Below are 16,240 nucleotides of genomic sequence, written 5' to 3'. Positions count from 1 at the left end.
AAAAAAAAAAAAAAAAAAAAAAAAAAAAAAAAGAGCCATTTTGACTAGTGTGAGATGGTATCTCATTGTGGTTTTGATTTGCATTTCTCTAATGATATTGAGCGTGTTTTCACATACTTGACAAACTTTATTTTTTATGAGTGTTACTAATCTATAATATGGATGCATCAGAGTGCATTCAAACATTCTCCTGTTGATGGACATATAGATTGTGTCCAGGCTTTTGTTACTACAGGCAGTGTTGCAGTAAACATCTTAAAATATGTAGTCTTATGCCTTGGTGCTTTTATTTTCCCATGATGTATTCATAAAAGTAGAATTGCTAGATCAAGTGGTATGTTTAGTTTTTAATTTCAGTAGACAGGTTATTTTTTCAAAAGGATATATGAATTCACATTTCTATCAGCCATAAATAATCCTGTTCTCCACCTCCTTGGTAGCACTTAGCAACCTTTTTTTATTTTTTTTTGAGACAGAGCCACACTCTGTCACCAGCTGGAGTGCAGTAGCGCAATCTTAGCTTACTGTAGCCTCCACTTCCTGGATTCAAGCAATTCTCCTGCCTCAGCCTTTCAAGTAGCTGGGACTCCAGGCATGTACCACCATGCCTGGCTACATGTTTTTCTCTCTATTTTTAGTAGAGATGGGGTTTCGCCATGTTGTCCAGGTGAGGCCTGAAACATTTTTAATGTTTACTAACATGATCAGTTAAAATTTAGAGGCCTAGGGCCGGGCGCGGTGGCTCACGCCTGTAATCCCAGCACTTTGGGAGGCCGAGGCGGGTGGATCACGAGGTCAAGAGATCGAGACCATCCTGGTCAACATGGTGAAACCCCGTCTCTACTAAAAAAAAATACAAAAAAAAATCAACTGGGCATGGTGGTGCGTGCCTGTAGTCCCAGCTACTCAGGAGGCTGAGGCAGGAGAATTGCCTGAACCCAGGAGGCGGAGGTTGCTGTGAGCCGAGATTGCGCCATTGCACTCTAGCCTGGGTAACATGAGTGAAACTCCGTCTCAAAAAAAAAAAAAAAAAAAAAAAAAAAAAAATTTAGAGGCCTTTGTCAGTCAGTACTTAACAGTGAAAAGTGAAAGGTCACTGATAAATATTTCTTATGTATTCGACAGAAACTTCCCTCTTGATTAAAAAAAAAAAAAAAAATCTCTGTCGCCAGGCGCAGTGGCTCATGCATATAATCCTAGTACTTTGGGAGGCCAAAGTGGGTGGATCACAAGGTCCGGAGATCAAGACCATCCTGGCCAACATGGTGAAACCCCATCTCTACTTAAAATACAAAAATTAGCTGGGTTTGGTGGCATGTGCCTGTAATCCCAGCTACTCAGGAGGCTGAGGCAGGAGAATCACTTGAACACAGGAGGTGGAGGTTGCAGTGAGCCAAGATCGGGCCACTGCACTCCAGCCTGGCGACAGAGCTAGACTCAGTCTTAAAAAAAAAAAAAAAAAAAAGAAGAAAAAAAATCTATCCTAGGCCTGGTGCAGTGGCTCACGCCTGTAATCCCAGCATGTTGGGAGGCTGAAGCGGGTGGATCACTTGAGGCCAGGAGTTCAAGACCAGCTGGGCCAACATGGTGAAACTCCATCTCTACTAAAAATACAAAAAAATTAGCTAGGTGTGGTGGTGGGCACCTGTAATCCCAGCTACTCGGGAGGCTGAGGCACTAGAATCACTTGAACCTGGGAGGCAGAGGTTGCTCCAGCCTGGATGACAGAGCGAGACTTTGTCTCAAAAAAAAAACAAAAAACAAAAAACTCTGTTCTCTCATAACATGAAAAATGTAAGTGCAAAAGATAGTCATTTTTATGTAGAGTTAAAAGGCAAATTAACATTTTGAAACAATTAGATTTTAAGTGTTTTTCCTGCTTTCAGCCATTTTCTTGAAGTAAGGAAACTAGCCATTGGTTTCTAATTTTTCATAGCTTAATGCAGATACTGAAAGAGAAGAAGGAGAAGAGTTTGAAGATAACATGGATGTTTTCGACGATAGCAGTTCCAGCCCTTCTGGCACCTTAAGAAATTATCCACTCACCTGCAAAGTTGTTTATTCCTACAAGGTTTGTATTTCTCCAACATATTGTTATTAAATTCTGATTAACTGTGAGGATACACATGACTGTATCCATCCAGTCTCTCAAGCTGTACTTAGCATAAAATTGTTACTAGATTAACAACATAACAGAATGGTGATGAGTTCAGCCTCTGACTTGGCATGTTTCACTTGCCACTCCCTCTGCCTAGAACTCTTTTTTACCCCCAAATCTCAGTTGGTTGCCCCTTGCTCCTCATTGAAGTTCAGCTCAAATAGTGCCTCCTAAAATCACCCATAACCACCTAAATAAATAACCAACTCCTCAGTCACAACTTGTTATCCCATTGCCTCTTTTATTTATTATATAGCACTTCTGCCCAGCCAAACTTACTCTTATTTATTTTCATATTTCTTTGACACTCCACTAAAGGTCCACGAAGGCAGAAATTTTGTCTGTGTATGTGTACCCTGTCTGCGGGTCTTCAGCCCCAAGGATGATGGCCAGCTGTAGTGGGTCATCAGTAAATAATTGTGGGATGAATATATGAATGTTGGAAGAGAGGCATGAATGCATGAATCTTCTCTTGCCCCTGTTCTGGTGGAGGTATGCGTGAGAGGGGGCAATGCGGAAGGCTATCAGAAAAGGAAGGCCTGGAGAGAATCCACCTGTCATGCACTGGACAGATTCAGTCCTACTGCCACTTCCCCGTGTAGCCAAAAGGTGGCAGTATTCACTCTTCAATATCAGTGATTCCTCTCATTTTATATTTAAATTCATAATAGTTCCTGTTCATTGAAGGTGTTAGCATTTTTTCTCAATGTAAATTGTTTTGATAATCTTTTGAAAATTTAAAATCATCTCAGATACTTGGAAAGATATTACAGGATATTATAAAACTAGCATTGGAATTGTTTCCTGATACCACCTCCCATTATTATATTTACTTGAACATCCCAGAACTAAAATTTAAGGTCCTTAAATAGAGAGATTCCTAAGTGTCCAAGTGATTTTAAACCGTTGACATTCATTCAACATTCTCTCTGTTGGCATATCCCAGGCACTTCCCTGCATTAGACTATGAACATCTATTTAGTCAGTTAATCATTGAATAAACATATAGAGTATCCAATATGTTATATATTTGGGGGAATGCCAGAATGAATGTGACATTATCTCTCCCCTCTAGGTATGGACAGTCTAGGAAGGGATAAATATTAAACTGGAAAAATAGAACAAGTGTGAAAAGATTTATAATAAAGGTAGAGCCACTAACTCTACCTGTGATCATTGGGAGAAATTTTATGAGATGGCATCTAAATTGGATCATGAGATTTAAGACCTTTCTAAATGCAGTGAGAAGGTAGGGAAAGAGCCTTCTAAGCAAAGAGAACAGCAGGTATAGAGACAGAGTGTGATGAGAGTGTGGGGTGTTCAGGAAGTGTTAAATTCAGTGGAGCATCCTCGGGAGAACAGAGGAGCTGTGCGTAAAGGTGTCTGTTATCAGATAGTAAAGGGCCTTGTGTACCAGACTTAGAGGTTTGGTTTTTATCTTGGCTGGGAAGATCCTTAGATGGCCTGAAATCAGATTGGACTTGTAAGAAGGTAACCTGGTCGTGGAATAGATATTCTAGAGGATAGATTAGAATAGAGAAGGACTGACTTTAAGCCTAATCATAATTCGTATAGTCCAGACCAAAAAGGAGGCCTCGAATAATCTGGTGAGAACAAAGAAAGCTATATTTAATGGTTAGAGTTGGCCAGGCACAGTGGCTCACACTTGTGATCCCAGCACTTTGGGAGACCAAGGGGGGTAGATCACTGAGGTTAGGAGTTTGAGACTGGCCTGACCAACACAGTGAAACCCTGTCTCTACTAAAAATACAAAAACTAGGTGGGTGTGGTGGTGGGCACCTGTAACCTCAGCTACTAGGGAGGCTGAGTCAGGAGAATTGCTTGAACCTGAGAGGTTGCAGCTAGCCAAGATCGCGCCATTGCACTCCAGCCTGGGTGACAGAGCAAGACTCTATCTCAAAAAAATAAATAAATAAATAAATAAATAAATAAATAAGGTTAGAGTCAGAAGCCTAAGAATGTTATTAACTTTTGACCCTATTAGCATCCATCCTAAGGAAATAAATCATAATATAGAAAAATGTTTTGGATACAAAAATGTCCTTTCATATAGTACTGCTTTATAATATATGGCACTTCTGCCAGCCAAACTTAATCTTAGTTTTCATATTTCTTTGTCTGACTCCCCACTAAAGGTCCATGAAGGGAGAAATTTTGTCTCTATATGTTTATCTCGTCTGTGTGTCTTCGGCCCCTAGGACAATGCTGAGCACGTAGTAGGTCATCAGTAAATAATTGTGGAATGAATACTTGAATGATAGAAAGAAGGCATGAACAAATTAATCTTTCCCTTGCCTTCATTCTGATAGAGACATCAATGAGGATAATAGAGCTCATGACTGGGTGTGATGGCTCATGCCTGTAATCTCAACATTTTGGGAGGCCAAAGTGGGAAGATCACTTGAAGCCAGGAGTTTAAGACCAGCCTGGGCAACAAAGCAAAACCTGGTCTCTACAAAAAAATTTTTAAAGTAGCTGGTCATGGTGGCACATGCCTATAGTCCTAGCTGTTCAGGAGGCTGAGGCAGGAGGATCACTGGAACCCAGGAGATCGAGACTGCAGTGAGCCATGATTACACCATTGCACTCCAGCCTGGGTGACAGAGTGAGACCCTGCTTCTAAAAAATATATTTAAAAAACTTAAATTTGGCAGTCCAATGAGAATAATTAAATGTCTAATTCATATACTATAGCCATAACATAAAATATTATTAAGATTATTGAAATTTATATTAGAGTTTTTCCACCAGGCTGGGTGGATCACCTGAGGTCGGGAGTTTGAGACCAGCCTGACCAACATAGAGAAACCCTGTCTCTACTAAAAATACAAAAATTACCTGAGCGTAGTGGCACATGCCTGTAACCCCAGCTATTCGAGAGGCTGAGGCAGGAGAATCACTTGAACCTGGGAGGCAGAGGTTGTGGTAACCTGAGATCACAGCATTGCACCCCAGCCTGGGCCACAAAAGTGAAACTCTGTCTCAAAAAAAAAAAAAGAGTTTTTCTATATAAGAAGAAACCCTTATGTCCTAATATCAAATTAAAAGGTAGGATACCAAATTGTATGTACCATGATATCTCAATTATGCATATTTTCCAGCTTTTCTACAATGAACATGTATGATATAATCAGGAAAAGCATATTGTTTTAAAAGAAATACAGGAAATTTGGAGAGATATTGTCAACTCTGGTTGTCACTGGATACTAGGACTTAAGGAGACAGTATAAGAGCATGTGTGTATTTAATAACTACTTACCGCTCACTTACTGTCTTTAGTTGGGGTGAGAAGAAACATGTCCCTATCTAATTAAGTGTTTCTACTAGAAAGCTCACAAGGACAAGCATCATGGTAGTCAGTGTTACTGGTACTCTCAGAGCCTTTTTTTTTTTTTTTTTTTTTTTTTTTTTGGAGACGGAGTTTCGCTCTTGTTGCCCAGGCTGGAGTGCAATGGCGCGATCTCAGCTCACCGCAACCTCCGCCTCCTGGGTTCAGGCAATTCTCCTGCCTCAGCCTCCTGAGTAGCTGGGATTACAGGCATGCACCACCATGCCCAGCTGATTTTTTGTATTTTTAGTAGAGATGGGGTTTCACTATGTTGACCAGGATGGTCTCGATCTCTTGACCTCATGATCCACCCGCCTCGGCCTCCCAAAGTGCTGGGATTACAGGCGTGAGCCACCGCGCCCGGCTCAGAGCCTTTTAAGAACAAAAGGAGGAACAACTTACTCATCATGGGTAGTCTGGGAAAACATACACTCGGTCTCAAATCAAAATTAATCGTTAACTACTATTATTTATTTATTTATTTGTAATCTCTTCGATAACCCTATGAGGAAGATATTATCAAACACCCCATTCATTAAACACATAGTGCTTGAGCACCTCCCATGTATCAGTGCTGTGGGCTTTTCTAGGCTCTGGGATATAGCATTGATCAAAAGAGACAAAAATCTCTGCCCTCATAGAGCTTATATTCTAGTAGGAAAAAAGAAAACTGATGTTCAAAAACATCTTAGGTCACTTGCCCATAAAAACATACTGAAGCTGGACTTAAACCCACAGTAATCTAAGTCCATTCATCAGATAGGAAAGAGGGAACGGAGCCTGCTGGACTGAACACGTGACACAGAGGCAAGGCAGAACATGGTATGCGCAGAGAACAGGAGTGTGTGCAGGGGCCAAAGCATCAAGAGGCCCACAGAGACCAAACTCTGCAGGGTCTTGATTGCCATGCAACAGACTTGACCTTGTAAGGTGAAAGAATTGGTTATCACTGCGTTAGGATGGGATGATCAAGCTAATGTCTGCTTACATTGGACAACTAGCACTGCAGTGTTAAAAAACACACATGGACCTCCATGCCTTTTTTTTTTTTTTTTTTTTTGACAGGGTCTCACTCCGTTGCTCAAGCTGGAGTACAGTGGCAGGATCTTGGTTCATTCCAACCTCTGCTTCCCGTTCAAGTGATCCTCCCACCTCAGCCTCAGCCTAGAAGCTGGGATTACAGGCACACACCACCACACCCACATAATTTTTTGCATTTTTCATAGAGACAGGGTTTCTCCATGTTGCCCAGGCTGGTCTCGAACTCCTGGCCTCAAGTGATCCACCCACCTCACCCTCCCAAATGCTTGGATTATATGCCTGAGCCACCTCATGCAGCCTCTCCATAGCTTTTTATAAGGGCATCAGTATATTTAAAAGTGTATTACCTCCCCTGGTTTGCTGTCACACACATTAATGTCTGGATGTATTGATACATTTTAGGTCTTGCCGTGGAAAACATTTTTATTACAAAAGTGCCTATTGCTGCCATATTCAAGGCACAGTATGGTTTCAGAGTAGTGTAGCAATTCCACTGGAAAAGCTATCAAGAGTAAATGAGTGGGTTTTTTCCTCATATTTTGAGATAAGAAGTAATTTAAAATCTGGCCTTGGTGTATTCTGTGACTGGTTAGCCATCCTCAATATTATTTTTCTGTCTCAGGGAGCTAATGACAACATCCAGAATCTTGGTTTTGATGAAATGTTTTAATGTTCATAAAATGGGAAATGAATCTTGAAAATGACCCCTTTTTTGCCTTATTTTATTTATGTAACTTGGAGTTAATTTTACACTTTGAGATTGTGAGATTTGAAAAGCTTTATGGTCTTAGGTGATGGTTTTAACTGATCTTGGGTCTTGGGTGAAAGCTTTTAATAGTGTTTTCTAGAGAGCCAGAAGCCAGCAGCCCCTACCTATCACACATGACAGGGAAGGCTCTTAGGAAGCAAAGACACACAGCCTTCCCAGCCCCTCTGTGGAGCTTCAGAGAGTTTTCTCGCAGATTTGGCATCTCAAGGGCAACATGTGGGTGGCTGATGCTGGTGGACTGCTGCTGTCAGGGATAATGAAACCATTACAGTTAGCAGCTTGTGCAGTAGAACGCAAGTGGATCAGCCCAGTTTCCACAGTTAAGTTGGAGCATAAAAAATCCAAACCATGACTGATCTCAATCATTTCCTTTCCTACAATTTTCTTCTTTTGGCCACTGCTTTACAGTGATTCCAGATCAATCCTAGGCACTGCACCCACCATCATCAAATTCATGTACATAGTTCTTTGCATTTTCACTGCATGCTTGTCCATGGCAGCCCTCTGGTAGCAGTTCTGATTCAGTGCCTTCTCCTTTGCCTTTGCTTCCCAAATCATCACAGTTCTATGCTTTTTCGTCCCACATTGACTCTTACATCATCCAGAGAATGGCAGGATTGTCATTTTAAAGGAATGGATGCATCAAGTTGAATAGCTTGATACAGAAGCTGGGGTTGGAACCCGGATCCTCTGCTTCCAGGAAGTGCTCTTTTTTGTTTGTTTGTTCAGAGACAGGGTATCGCTCTGTTGCCCAGGCTGGAGTGCAGTGGCATGCTCATGGCTCACAGCAGCCTCAACCTCCCAGGCTCAAGCGATCCTCCTACCTCAGCTTCCCGAGTAGTAGCTGGGGCTACAGGCATGTTCCACTATGCCTGACTAATTTTATTTATTTATTTATTGGTAGAGATGGGATCTTGCTATGTTACCTAGGCTCACATGTTCTGTTCATTGAAACTCATTGCCTCTTGAGGATTCAGTTCCTTCAGTTTTTATTATGGTTTTGTTTAGTTTTTTAAAGTAAAACTCCACTTCATTATGATAGTTTTACAGCATTTAAATTTTTATGTTCAACATGTTTTTCAAAATCATTTCAATATTTTGATCCCCAGTTTTTGTCATGATCAGCTCACATCTGCTCCTTATCTAACCTTTTTAATTTTGTCCATGACCATCCTACATTGCAGGCTTCTCAACCAGATGAGTTGACCATTGAGGAACATGAGGTGTTAGAAGTGATTGAAGATGGAGATATGGAAGACTGGGTAAAGGTATATTCCTTTGCTCATATCGCCCCTTCTTGTGACATTTTTAGGAGTTTGTTTTGGTCTTTGTTGTGCCCTGCCTGAATTGTGTGTGTAAACTTGTTTTGTCACATGTCTTTTACCCAGGCTCGAAATAAAGTTGGCCAAGTGGGTTATGTGCCAGAAAAGTACCTACAGTTTCCCACCTCGAACAGCCTCCTGAGCATGCTGCAGTCCCTGGCCACTTTGGACAGTCGGTCACACACGTCCAGCAATTCCACAGAAGCAGAACTCGTTTCAGGCAGCCTCAACGGAGATGCCAGTGGTAAAGACTGAAACAAGGCACTCTTTATTTGGTCACATTTGACCTAAAACCACAACTGTGCTCCTGTCCTATAGTATGCTTCCCTTTATTTAGTCACATTTGTCCTGTATAGTAGAACCCTAAAGTTGATCATCAGTGAGTAAAAATATTACAACTTTAATCCTATTCTGTACGATGCTCTTTTAGTTGTCATGTGAGCATAGGGGTGGTTGCAGAAGCAACCAGCTGTCAATTATCTTACCAGATTTGTCTTTCTCTTGCTCCCTAGTCTGTTTTGTGAAAGCACTTTATGATTACGAGGGCCAGACAGATGATGAGTTATCTTTTCCTGAGGGAGCAATAATCCGTATCTTGAACAAAGAAAACCAAGATGACGATGGCTTCTGGGAAGGGGAATTCAATGGGCGGATTGGAGTTTTTCCATCGGTGCTAGTGGAAGAACTTTCAGCCTCAGAAAATGGTGACACTCCATGGATGAGAGAGATTCAGGTACATGAGAGGAGAAACAGTTGAATTTAAAGATGTTTAAAGAAAATTGCTCCCAAGCAGTCTATGGACTCACACAAAAGTGGGCTGCAGTCTCTGCCTTACCCTCACCGATCCTTGGTTGCCAGTGTCTGCAAAACTGCATTTGTGAAACCAGAGACTTGTCAGTCAGTCCCTTGTGGAATATGGCCATCCTCCCACACCTCCATCTTCCCACATTCTCATCCTTGAGTTGGTTAACCAAAATGCCAAATTATATGTGACATACCAAAGATCATTCTGGTGGAGAGAAAGAAACAAACTGAAGAGGGAAGGCATTGCTCTGTGGTTAATTTATGTAGTAAAACTCTTAGCTGGCTCTCTCTCTTCCTCACTGTCAGAGCCTCCCTGCCTAGCCCAGGTCCTGCCAATCTATTTCAGAGAATTAATAAGCCTGCTAGAGCCCCCATTCCCCACTCAAGTGGCTAGACTTAGTTCATCACAGGGAAACAGCCTTTAAAGGAAACCCCTAATTCAGTCAGAGTTTAGTTTTTCCCCCTCAGGCATCTATCACTGCATGCCAGATAGGTAGAGGAAGAAGGATCGTGTTTGCTGATCTTGTTTCCATGGTGATTGTGACCCCTTAGCCTAACATGCATAAAACCTGTTTTGTGCTAGGTATTTTATCTTCACCCAAAAAAATCCAACTTGTCCCTTTTGTTGTTGTTCTTTGCTAAATTTACTGAATTGACTAATTTGGTGCATTTTCAGTAGAACCCTAGAGAGTGACTTCATTTGATAACTGTTAAAGATAAACTAAAATCAGTAATGTGATGAGATTTGTAAGAGGAAAAAGTGAACTGCAATGCAGAATTAGGGCTTGGGGTGGTTAATAATGCTCATTTGCTTCTAATGAGGTTGACAAGTTTCAGTAGTCAGCTTTGCTTCAGAGAAAAGGGATATGTACAGAGCAGTCAGAGAAGCAGCCAGGCTCTCCTTCCTGGGCTTGAGCACCCGGTAACCTCTCTTCCCTTTGCTGCAGATCTCTCCTTCCCCCAAGCCACACGCCTCCCTGCCTCCACTGCCACTGTACGACCAGCCTCCCAGCAGCCCGTACCCCAGCCCAGATAAGAGGAGCTCCCTGTACTTTCCCCGGTCTCCTTCAGCAAACGGTAAGGGTTTCCTGGGCATGGGTCTAAATGCATTTTCACTTCAGAAATCTACATATTTGCCTGAAGGACAAACAAAACTGCATTCATTTTTTTTCTTTTTTCCTTTTGGAGACAGGGTCTCACTCTGTCACCCAAGCTGGTGTTCAGTGGCATGATCACAGCTCACAGCAACCTAATTCCTGGGCTCAAGTGATCCTCCCGCCTCAGCCTTCCAAGTAGCTAGGAATACAGGCATGCACCACCAGACACAGCTAATTTTCGTATTTTTTGTGGAGACAGGGTATTATTCTGTCACCTAGGCTGGAGTGCAGTGGGGGGGGGGTCATAGCTCACTGCACCCTTAAACACTTGGCCTCAAGTGATCCTCCCACCTCAGTATCCCAAAGTGCTGGGATTGCAGGCTTGAGCTACCATACAGGCCTTGCATTAGCATTTTTATTGCTCAACAGCTCAAGTAAAATGAGCTTCTTTGGTTTTCTCCCTTAGAAAACAGCCTTCATGCTGAGTCATCAGGATTCTCACAGGCATCAAGGCACACTCCTGAGACCTCATATGGCAAACTACGACCTGTAAGTCTCCTATCTCACAGGATTATAGATTGCATAGTTCTTCCAAATTGAAAGTAAGGAATTAATGTTTCCTCGTTGTCTACATGTGTTTACTGACTGCCAAACAAGGATGAACTGGGTTTGGGAAGGTAAAAAGAGCTATTGAAAAGGAAGGCCATAGAAATCAACTCATCTTGGAACATTTAATCTACACCGGAATTTTTTTCATTGAGCCATGGTGAGATTGCAAGATGATGACTATGAAAGTGTATTTAGATCAGAACAAGCTTTAGAGCATTAAAGCGGGCTAATTGTGAAACACTTTTTTTTTAGTAAGCATTTAATTTTCCAGGCCTCTGTTTGCCTCTTTGACGAATATTGAGATGAAATAATAAGCTAACTTCATGGCCTCAAAGAATGTCTATTCTCAGGGTGAATATATTCTTGCAAAGTCACCTCTACTCACCCTTCACTCTGCTGCCATCTGCATTCCACCCATCACTGCACTCCAAGGTCATAACTTTCACATTGGTAATCCATTTGGATACTTTGCAATTTATTTTCCTTGACCTATTAGCTTTTTATACCATTCCTTTACCACTGGCTTCCTTTGGTTTCATTCATTCAGCAGATGTGTATTGAGTGCCTTGTTAAGGACTTGAGTCTTTATCCCAAATGAGATCGGAAGCCATTGTAAGGTGGTAAGCCCAGTGTTGTGGCTGGTGTATTTTTAAAGCATCACTATGGCAGCTAAGTGGATTGAGGTGGGAGAAAGGACATAGGGAGCGATTAGGAGGCTGGAGCAGCATCCAAGAAAGAGGTGGTAGCAGCGTAGACTGGTAGGTAAGAGTGGGAATGGAGAGCAGTGGACTGATGTGCCTTTCCATACTTGCCTCATTTGCTTTCTTCCTCTCTGGTACTACCTTTCTGTGGTTTGCAGCCTGGCTTCCACCCATCTCTGCTGATTCTTCTCGTGGTTCTGTCTCTGGGCCACTTCTCTTGAAGTTATTCAAAGCACTCTTGCCAAGTGACCTCATCTACTTCCACAGCTACGTTAACCATTTATATATCAGCAAATCTGATTTATAACTGCCAATCCAATCTCTTCTCTGAGCTTCAGATTTGTGGATGTCTTAGTTTATATGTCCCAGAACCCCAAAACTCAGCAAGAATGAGTTATGTTCCTTCCCAGACATTTTCTACTCCCATATTGCCAATCTTAGTAAATGGAACTCCCCATCCTACTGGTGTTCTGGCATCATTCTTAATACCTCCTGGCCCTGCCTCCCACAGTCATCCCGAAATCCTACCAGGTATACCTTGCAGACAGCTCACAAATCTTTCCACTTCTCTACTTCCCCTACTGCCAGTACCCTAGTTTGGGCTATTGTCAACTCTCATTCAGGGGACTACAAAAGTCTCCTAAGTTGGCTTCTTACTTGAACTCTTGCTTGCCTCTGATCTTTTCTCCAGTTGTTACCTGAGTCATCTTTTCACAGATCTGATATTGCTTAAAATCCACCAAAAACTCCTCTTTTGCCTACAGAATAAAGCACAGATTTTTTTTTAGGTTTTTTTTTTCTTCTTAAAGCACAGATTTTTAAACATGGTTTAATAAGGCCCTTCACAACTTAACCCTTGTCTTTTGTAACTCTTCTCCCAAGACATGCTAAAATGTTTCATTTCTCTAAGTGTTGCTCTCCCTTGCTTCCAACCAGACCTTTGGTTTGGACGATGTGCTAGAATCTTAGTCATGGGACTCTTGTGCCCATGAGGTTTTTAGCTTAGGCAAGAAGCTGATTTGTGGGCTTGACATTTCATTAAGAACAACTGCTTCTCAGTGTAGGAAACAGTGAAGAGTAAAGCATGTGCTTACAGCATTTTTGAGACCCCTAGGCTGCCCATGTCCTTAGACAGGTAAGTGATTAGGTTTTGGGAATGCTTCAGATACTGAGTCAGGAACTGATTGACAGTCTACATAATTGTTTCCTGCTCAGGTCCGGGCAGCTCCCCCTCCACCTACACAGAATCACCGAAGGCCAGCAGAGAAGATTGAAGATGTGGAAATCACACTGGTGTGATGATGGGCTTGCCCATCCATTACTGCTACAATCAAGGCCAGGCTTAGAGTTTGGCCAGTCTTGTTTTTTAGGCACCTTTGCATGATGATGACTCTTGAACAGAGCAAAAACAAGGAGGATTATGTGTGACTGGGTGGCCTGGTAGACTCCTCCCACATTTTGAATATTTCGTGCCTTTTTTTTGTTGTCATTTTCTATGTCATCTCTCCTACCATAGCACAAATCCTAGCGGACCCCAGAAGAGAGGGGGGCATCCCTCGTGCCTAACAGTGGTCCGTTTTTATATGAAACTCAAGACCAGGCCTCATTCCAGGGCACAGTCCCAAAATTACTGATCATGTACACTCGTACAGTATATTACTGTGGCCACAAGAATGTGGCAAAGATTTTCATCTTTCTTCAAGTGGCTTTTGCTCATCTGATTGAGAATTAATCAGATCATGTTGGCTACACAAGGAAACAGAAGGAGGGATTTCAGGAGAGGCTGGCTCCTCCCCAAGGTTAGTCCCCAGACTGAGAAAGTAAAACCTTACTGGGAAAATTGGACTGCCCTGAATTTAGCACCAATTGCATTAACGCACATCTCTTCCACAACTAACAGACTTAAAATAACAGTGTCCTTCATATTAATATCTATGCCATTCATTTAGAATTAGCGGAGCTAATATGAAGGGGCTAAACTAGTAGCCACATCTTGTCCATCACAAAGACTAATAGAAAAGAGGCTACAGCTAAAGCAGAAATGGAGCTTCCAGATCTGAAATTAGCCAATATAATGTTCTTTTGTATTTGGGTATTTTTCATCTTAATTTTTACAGCATATAGTCTTCTTACCAGTATCCTTAGAATCTGAATGTCTAGATAAGTTGAGGATACATACCTGCATTGTTGAGCTTCTCTACTGGGGAGGCCCCTGGCATTATTTTATTCCCAAGCCAGCAGACCAGCCCAGACAGCCAGGCTGTGGCTGGTCCAGACCAACTGCTACGGTGGAAAATGCAGCATCCAGGTCCCACTACCCTCACATTTCCTTGGAAGGAAGAACCTGGGGGACTGTGGAGGAAACCAGCTTCCTGTGAGAAAGGACTGAAGGATTGTACACTCTGCACAGCTACAGATTGACCAGGAAAAGACAAGTGTCTTCTGTGTGTCACAGGGAAAGCCAGGAGTGGCCTTCTGCAGGCCAGCAAGCCTGCAGCAGCAGATGCCCAAGTTGGGTACTGGCTCTCCACCCTCTGCTCCTGTGGAAGGTAGGGAGCGTGATACCTGGGGACTAAGGGATGTTTGCCAGTTGTGGGTTTTTTTCCCCCTTGATTAAGGAGTCAAATTTGCAGAATTTAATCTAAAAGTTGTATTATGCTTAGAAAACTCCATCCCTCCTAAGAATCTTAAAAAACTTGAAATGCTTGCCAAATGTCCCCATGGGATTTTTGACCAAAAGTAAGGTCATAGCTGAAGAAATTTTTAGTTCTTTGATCACTTCAGTGACAATACCCATTGATGAATCTTCTCCATGATTTGGGTTTCTTTTGTTGTTGTTTTTTTTTACATTTCTTAACCTGTTGATCTATTTGAGGTCTTTTGTGTTTATCAAACTTATTCTTAAGTTTAAAAAAGGGTGGTTTTTAAGATTTTAAAGTTTGCTAACATATTAAAAATCTTCAAATGCCTACTAAATAGAGCAGTTCTTACCACCCAGTCTTGTATTCTCTCTTTAGCTAGCCAAATTGTCCTTGAATTTGGGTTTTCCACAGCCTCAGATGGTTATTTGAAATCTTTTGTTATATTTTAAATATTTTTTGGAAGAGCTGCTAATTTTATTTTAAAAAACAAAGTTGTGAAAATATGCCTCCTTTTTCAAAAATAACCCCTCCATCCAGGACACGGAATCCAGCACCACAGTGCACAGGTCAGGGCTCGGAGGGAGCCTCTGTGCAGATGTGCTTTCTTTACAGTGGCTGTAAAAAATTTGTATTTATTATGTATAAAATGTTGAATAATAAAAAAAATGGAATTATGTTTTCTAAGTTTTAATATAGAAAGATTTGGGTAAATAGACTTTTCCAGAAAGCCCATGCTTCTTATAAAGATATTCCTGGGCCCTGCTTTAAACTAGTTAAAGACATAGAGAGGAGAAACTAAATTAATCCATCCATGAGACAAACAAATCCCTGAAGCCACCCATATGTTAGGTGTAGTATCTTGAGTACTAGAGATGGCAATAAATAGGTTATGGTCTTTGCTTTTCCCATGAGAAGAAAAATAAATACGTGAGGGACGGTACTGTGGGACACATGCTAGAAAGGAGGGGCAGATAGCATAGAGGCAGCTGAGCAGGGAGCTCTGATTCGGTTGCTGGAGGAGTGAGAGGAAGGTCACTGAAGTCCCCATGCCGGATGTGACCACTGACTTTCAGGAAGTGGGCAGTTTGGATGCCTCGCCCCTTTCCTAAACCTCCACCCTAAGGAGTAATGAATCATGTGAAAGGAGATTTTATCTGTCCTAGGCATGGATGGAGCATTCTGAGTTAAAGGCTGAGTCCCTCTGGCTTCCAGCCAGCCACACTGAGAACCAGGACACAGCCTGTTTGGGGAAGGGCCCCACAGAAGCTGGGGACATGGAGTAAGCATTTTTCCAGACATTTTCCTGGGCATAAGACTTATACATACTGCTTGTTTATGTAAAAATGTTCCGGTATAAATGTTGGATAGATTCCTAAGTGTGGAATTTGAGAGAAAAGGGTATGTGTGTATTTAATGTTGTTAGATTTTGCCAAATTGGTCTCCTATAAGAACTGTACCCATTTGCACTCCCAACAGCAGATGGACTTGGGATCCAGGAGGTCTGGGTTAAATCATGGCTCCACCAATTGACAGCCATGGGGGCTGAGCCTGTGTCCTCATCTGGAACCTGAGAAAAAGCCTGGCTCCAGGAAGGCCATATAAAGTGTGTGGCACAGGCTGGTCACCACAAATTCTTTTCACCACCACCTCTCCTGCTTCTTCTCAGTGTCCTTCCCTTCAGAACTAGGGTCCTTGATAATCTTCCAGGCCCACAGTAATGCACAAGGTTGTCATAAGGCCCAAGGGAA

General features: G+C 42.1%; 2 protein-coding genes across 9 annotated transcripts in view; one reads left to right on the top strand and one right to left on the bottom strand.

Moving 5' to 3' along the window:
- FCHSD2 (FCH and double SH3 domains 2) overlaps positions 1 to 15,169 on the top strand; it is a 302,687-nt gene extending 287,518 nt beyond the window's left edge. For all 6 annotated transcript variants that reach the window (XM_032258857.1, XM_032258855.1, XM_032258859.1 and 3 more), the window contains 7 exons: positions 1,937 to 2,071; positions 8,502 to 8,585; positions 8,706 to 8,883; positions 9,152 to 9,372; positions 10,391 to 10,520; positions 11,007 to 11,089; positions 13,066 to 15,169. In XM_032258857.1, coding sequence (XP_032114748.1) covers positions 1,937 to 2,071; positions 8,502 to 8,585; positions 8,706 to 8,883; positions 9,152 to 9,372; positions 10,391 to 10,520; positions 11,007 to 11,089; positions 13,066 to 13,149 — 915 coding nt within the window. In that variant the 3' untranslated portion in view covers positions 13,150 to 15,169. The remainder of the gene's footprint in view (positions 1 to 1,936; positions 2,072 to 8,501; positions 8,586 to 8,705; positions 8,884 to 9,151; positions 9,373 to 10,390; positions 10,521 to 11,006; positions 11,090 to 13,065) is intronic.
- Positions 8,302 to 16,240, bottom strand: part of ATG16L2 (autophagy related 16 like 2) — a 28,824-nt gene continuing 20,885 nt past the window's right edge. The window contains exons 18-19 of one of the 3 annotated variants that reach the window (XR_004262901.1): positions 11,992 to 12,117; positions 8,302 to 9,508 (exon numbers count right to left, since the gene is read on the bottom strand). Coding sequence is in view for 2 of the 3 variants with exons in the window: in XM_032258863.1 (XP_032114754.1) it covers positions 9,442 to 9,508 (67 nt within the window). In the remaining variant the exon portion in view is untranslated. Of the gene's footprint in view, positions 9,509 to 11,084; positions 12,118 to 16,240 lie in introns of those variants that run through there. The other 2 variants (XM_032258863.1, XM_032258865.1) reach the window with 2 other exon arrangements.

Source organism: Sapajus apella, unplaced genomic scaffold (assembly GCF_009761245.1).
Source record: "Sapajus apella isolate SASKATOON/1434 unplaced genomic scaffold, GSC_monkey_1.0 scaffold106, whole genome shotgun sequence".
NCBI lineage: Eukaryota > Metazoa > Chordata > Mammalia > Primates > Cebidae > Sapajus > Sapajus apella.
Note: the sequence above shows the minus strand (reverse complement) of the source record. Positions and strands in the feature narration are given on the sequence as shown.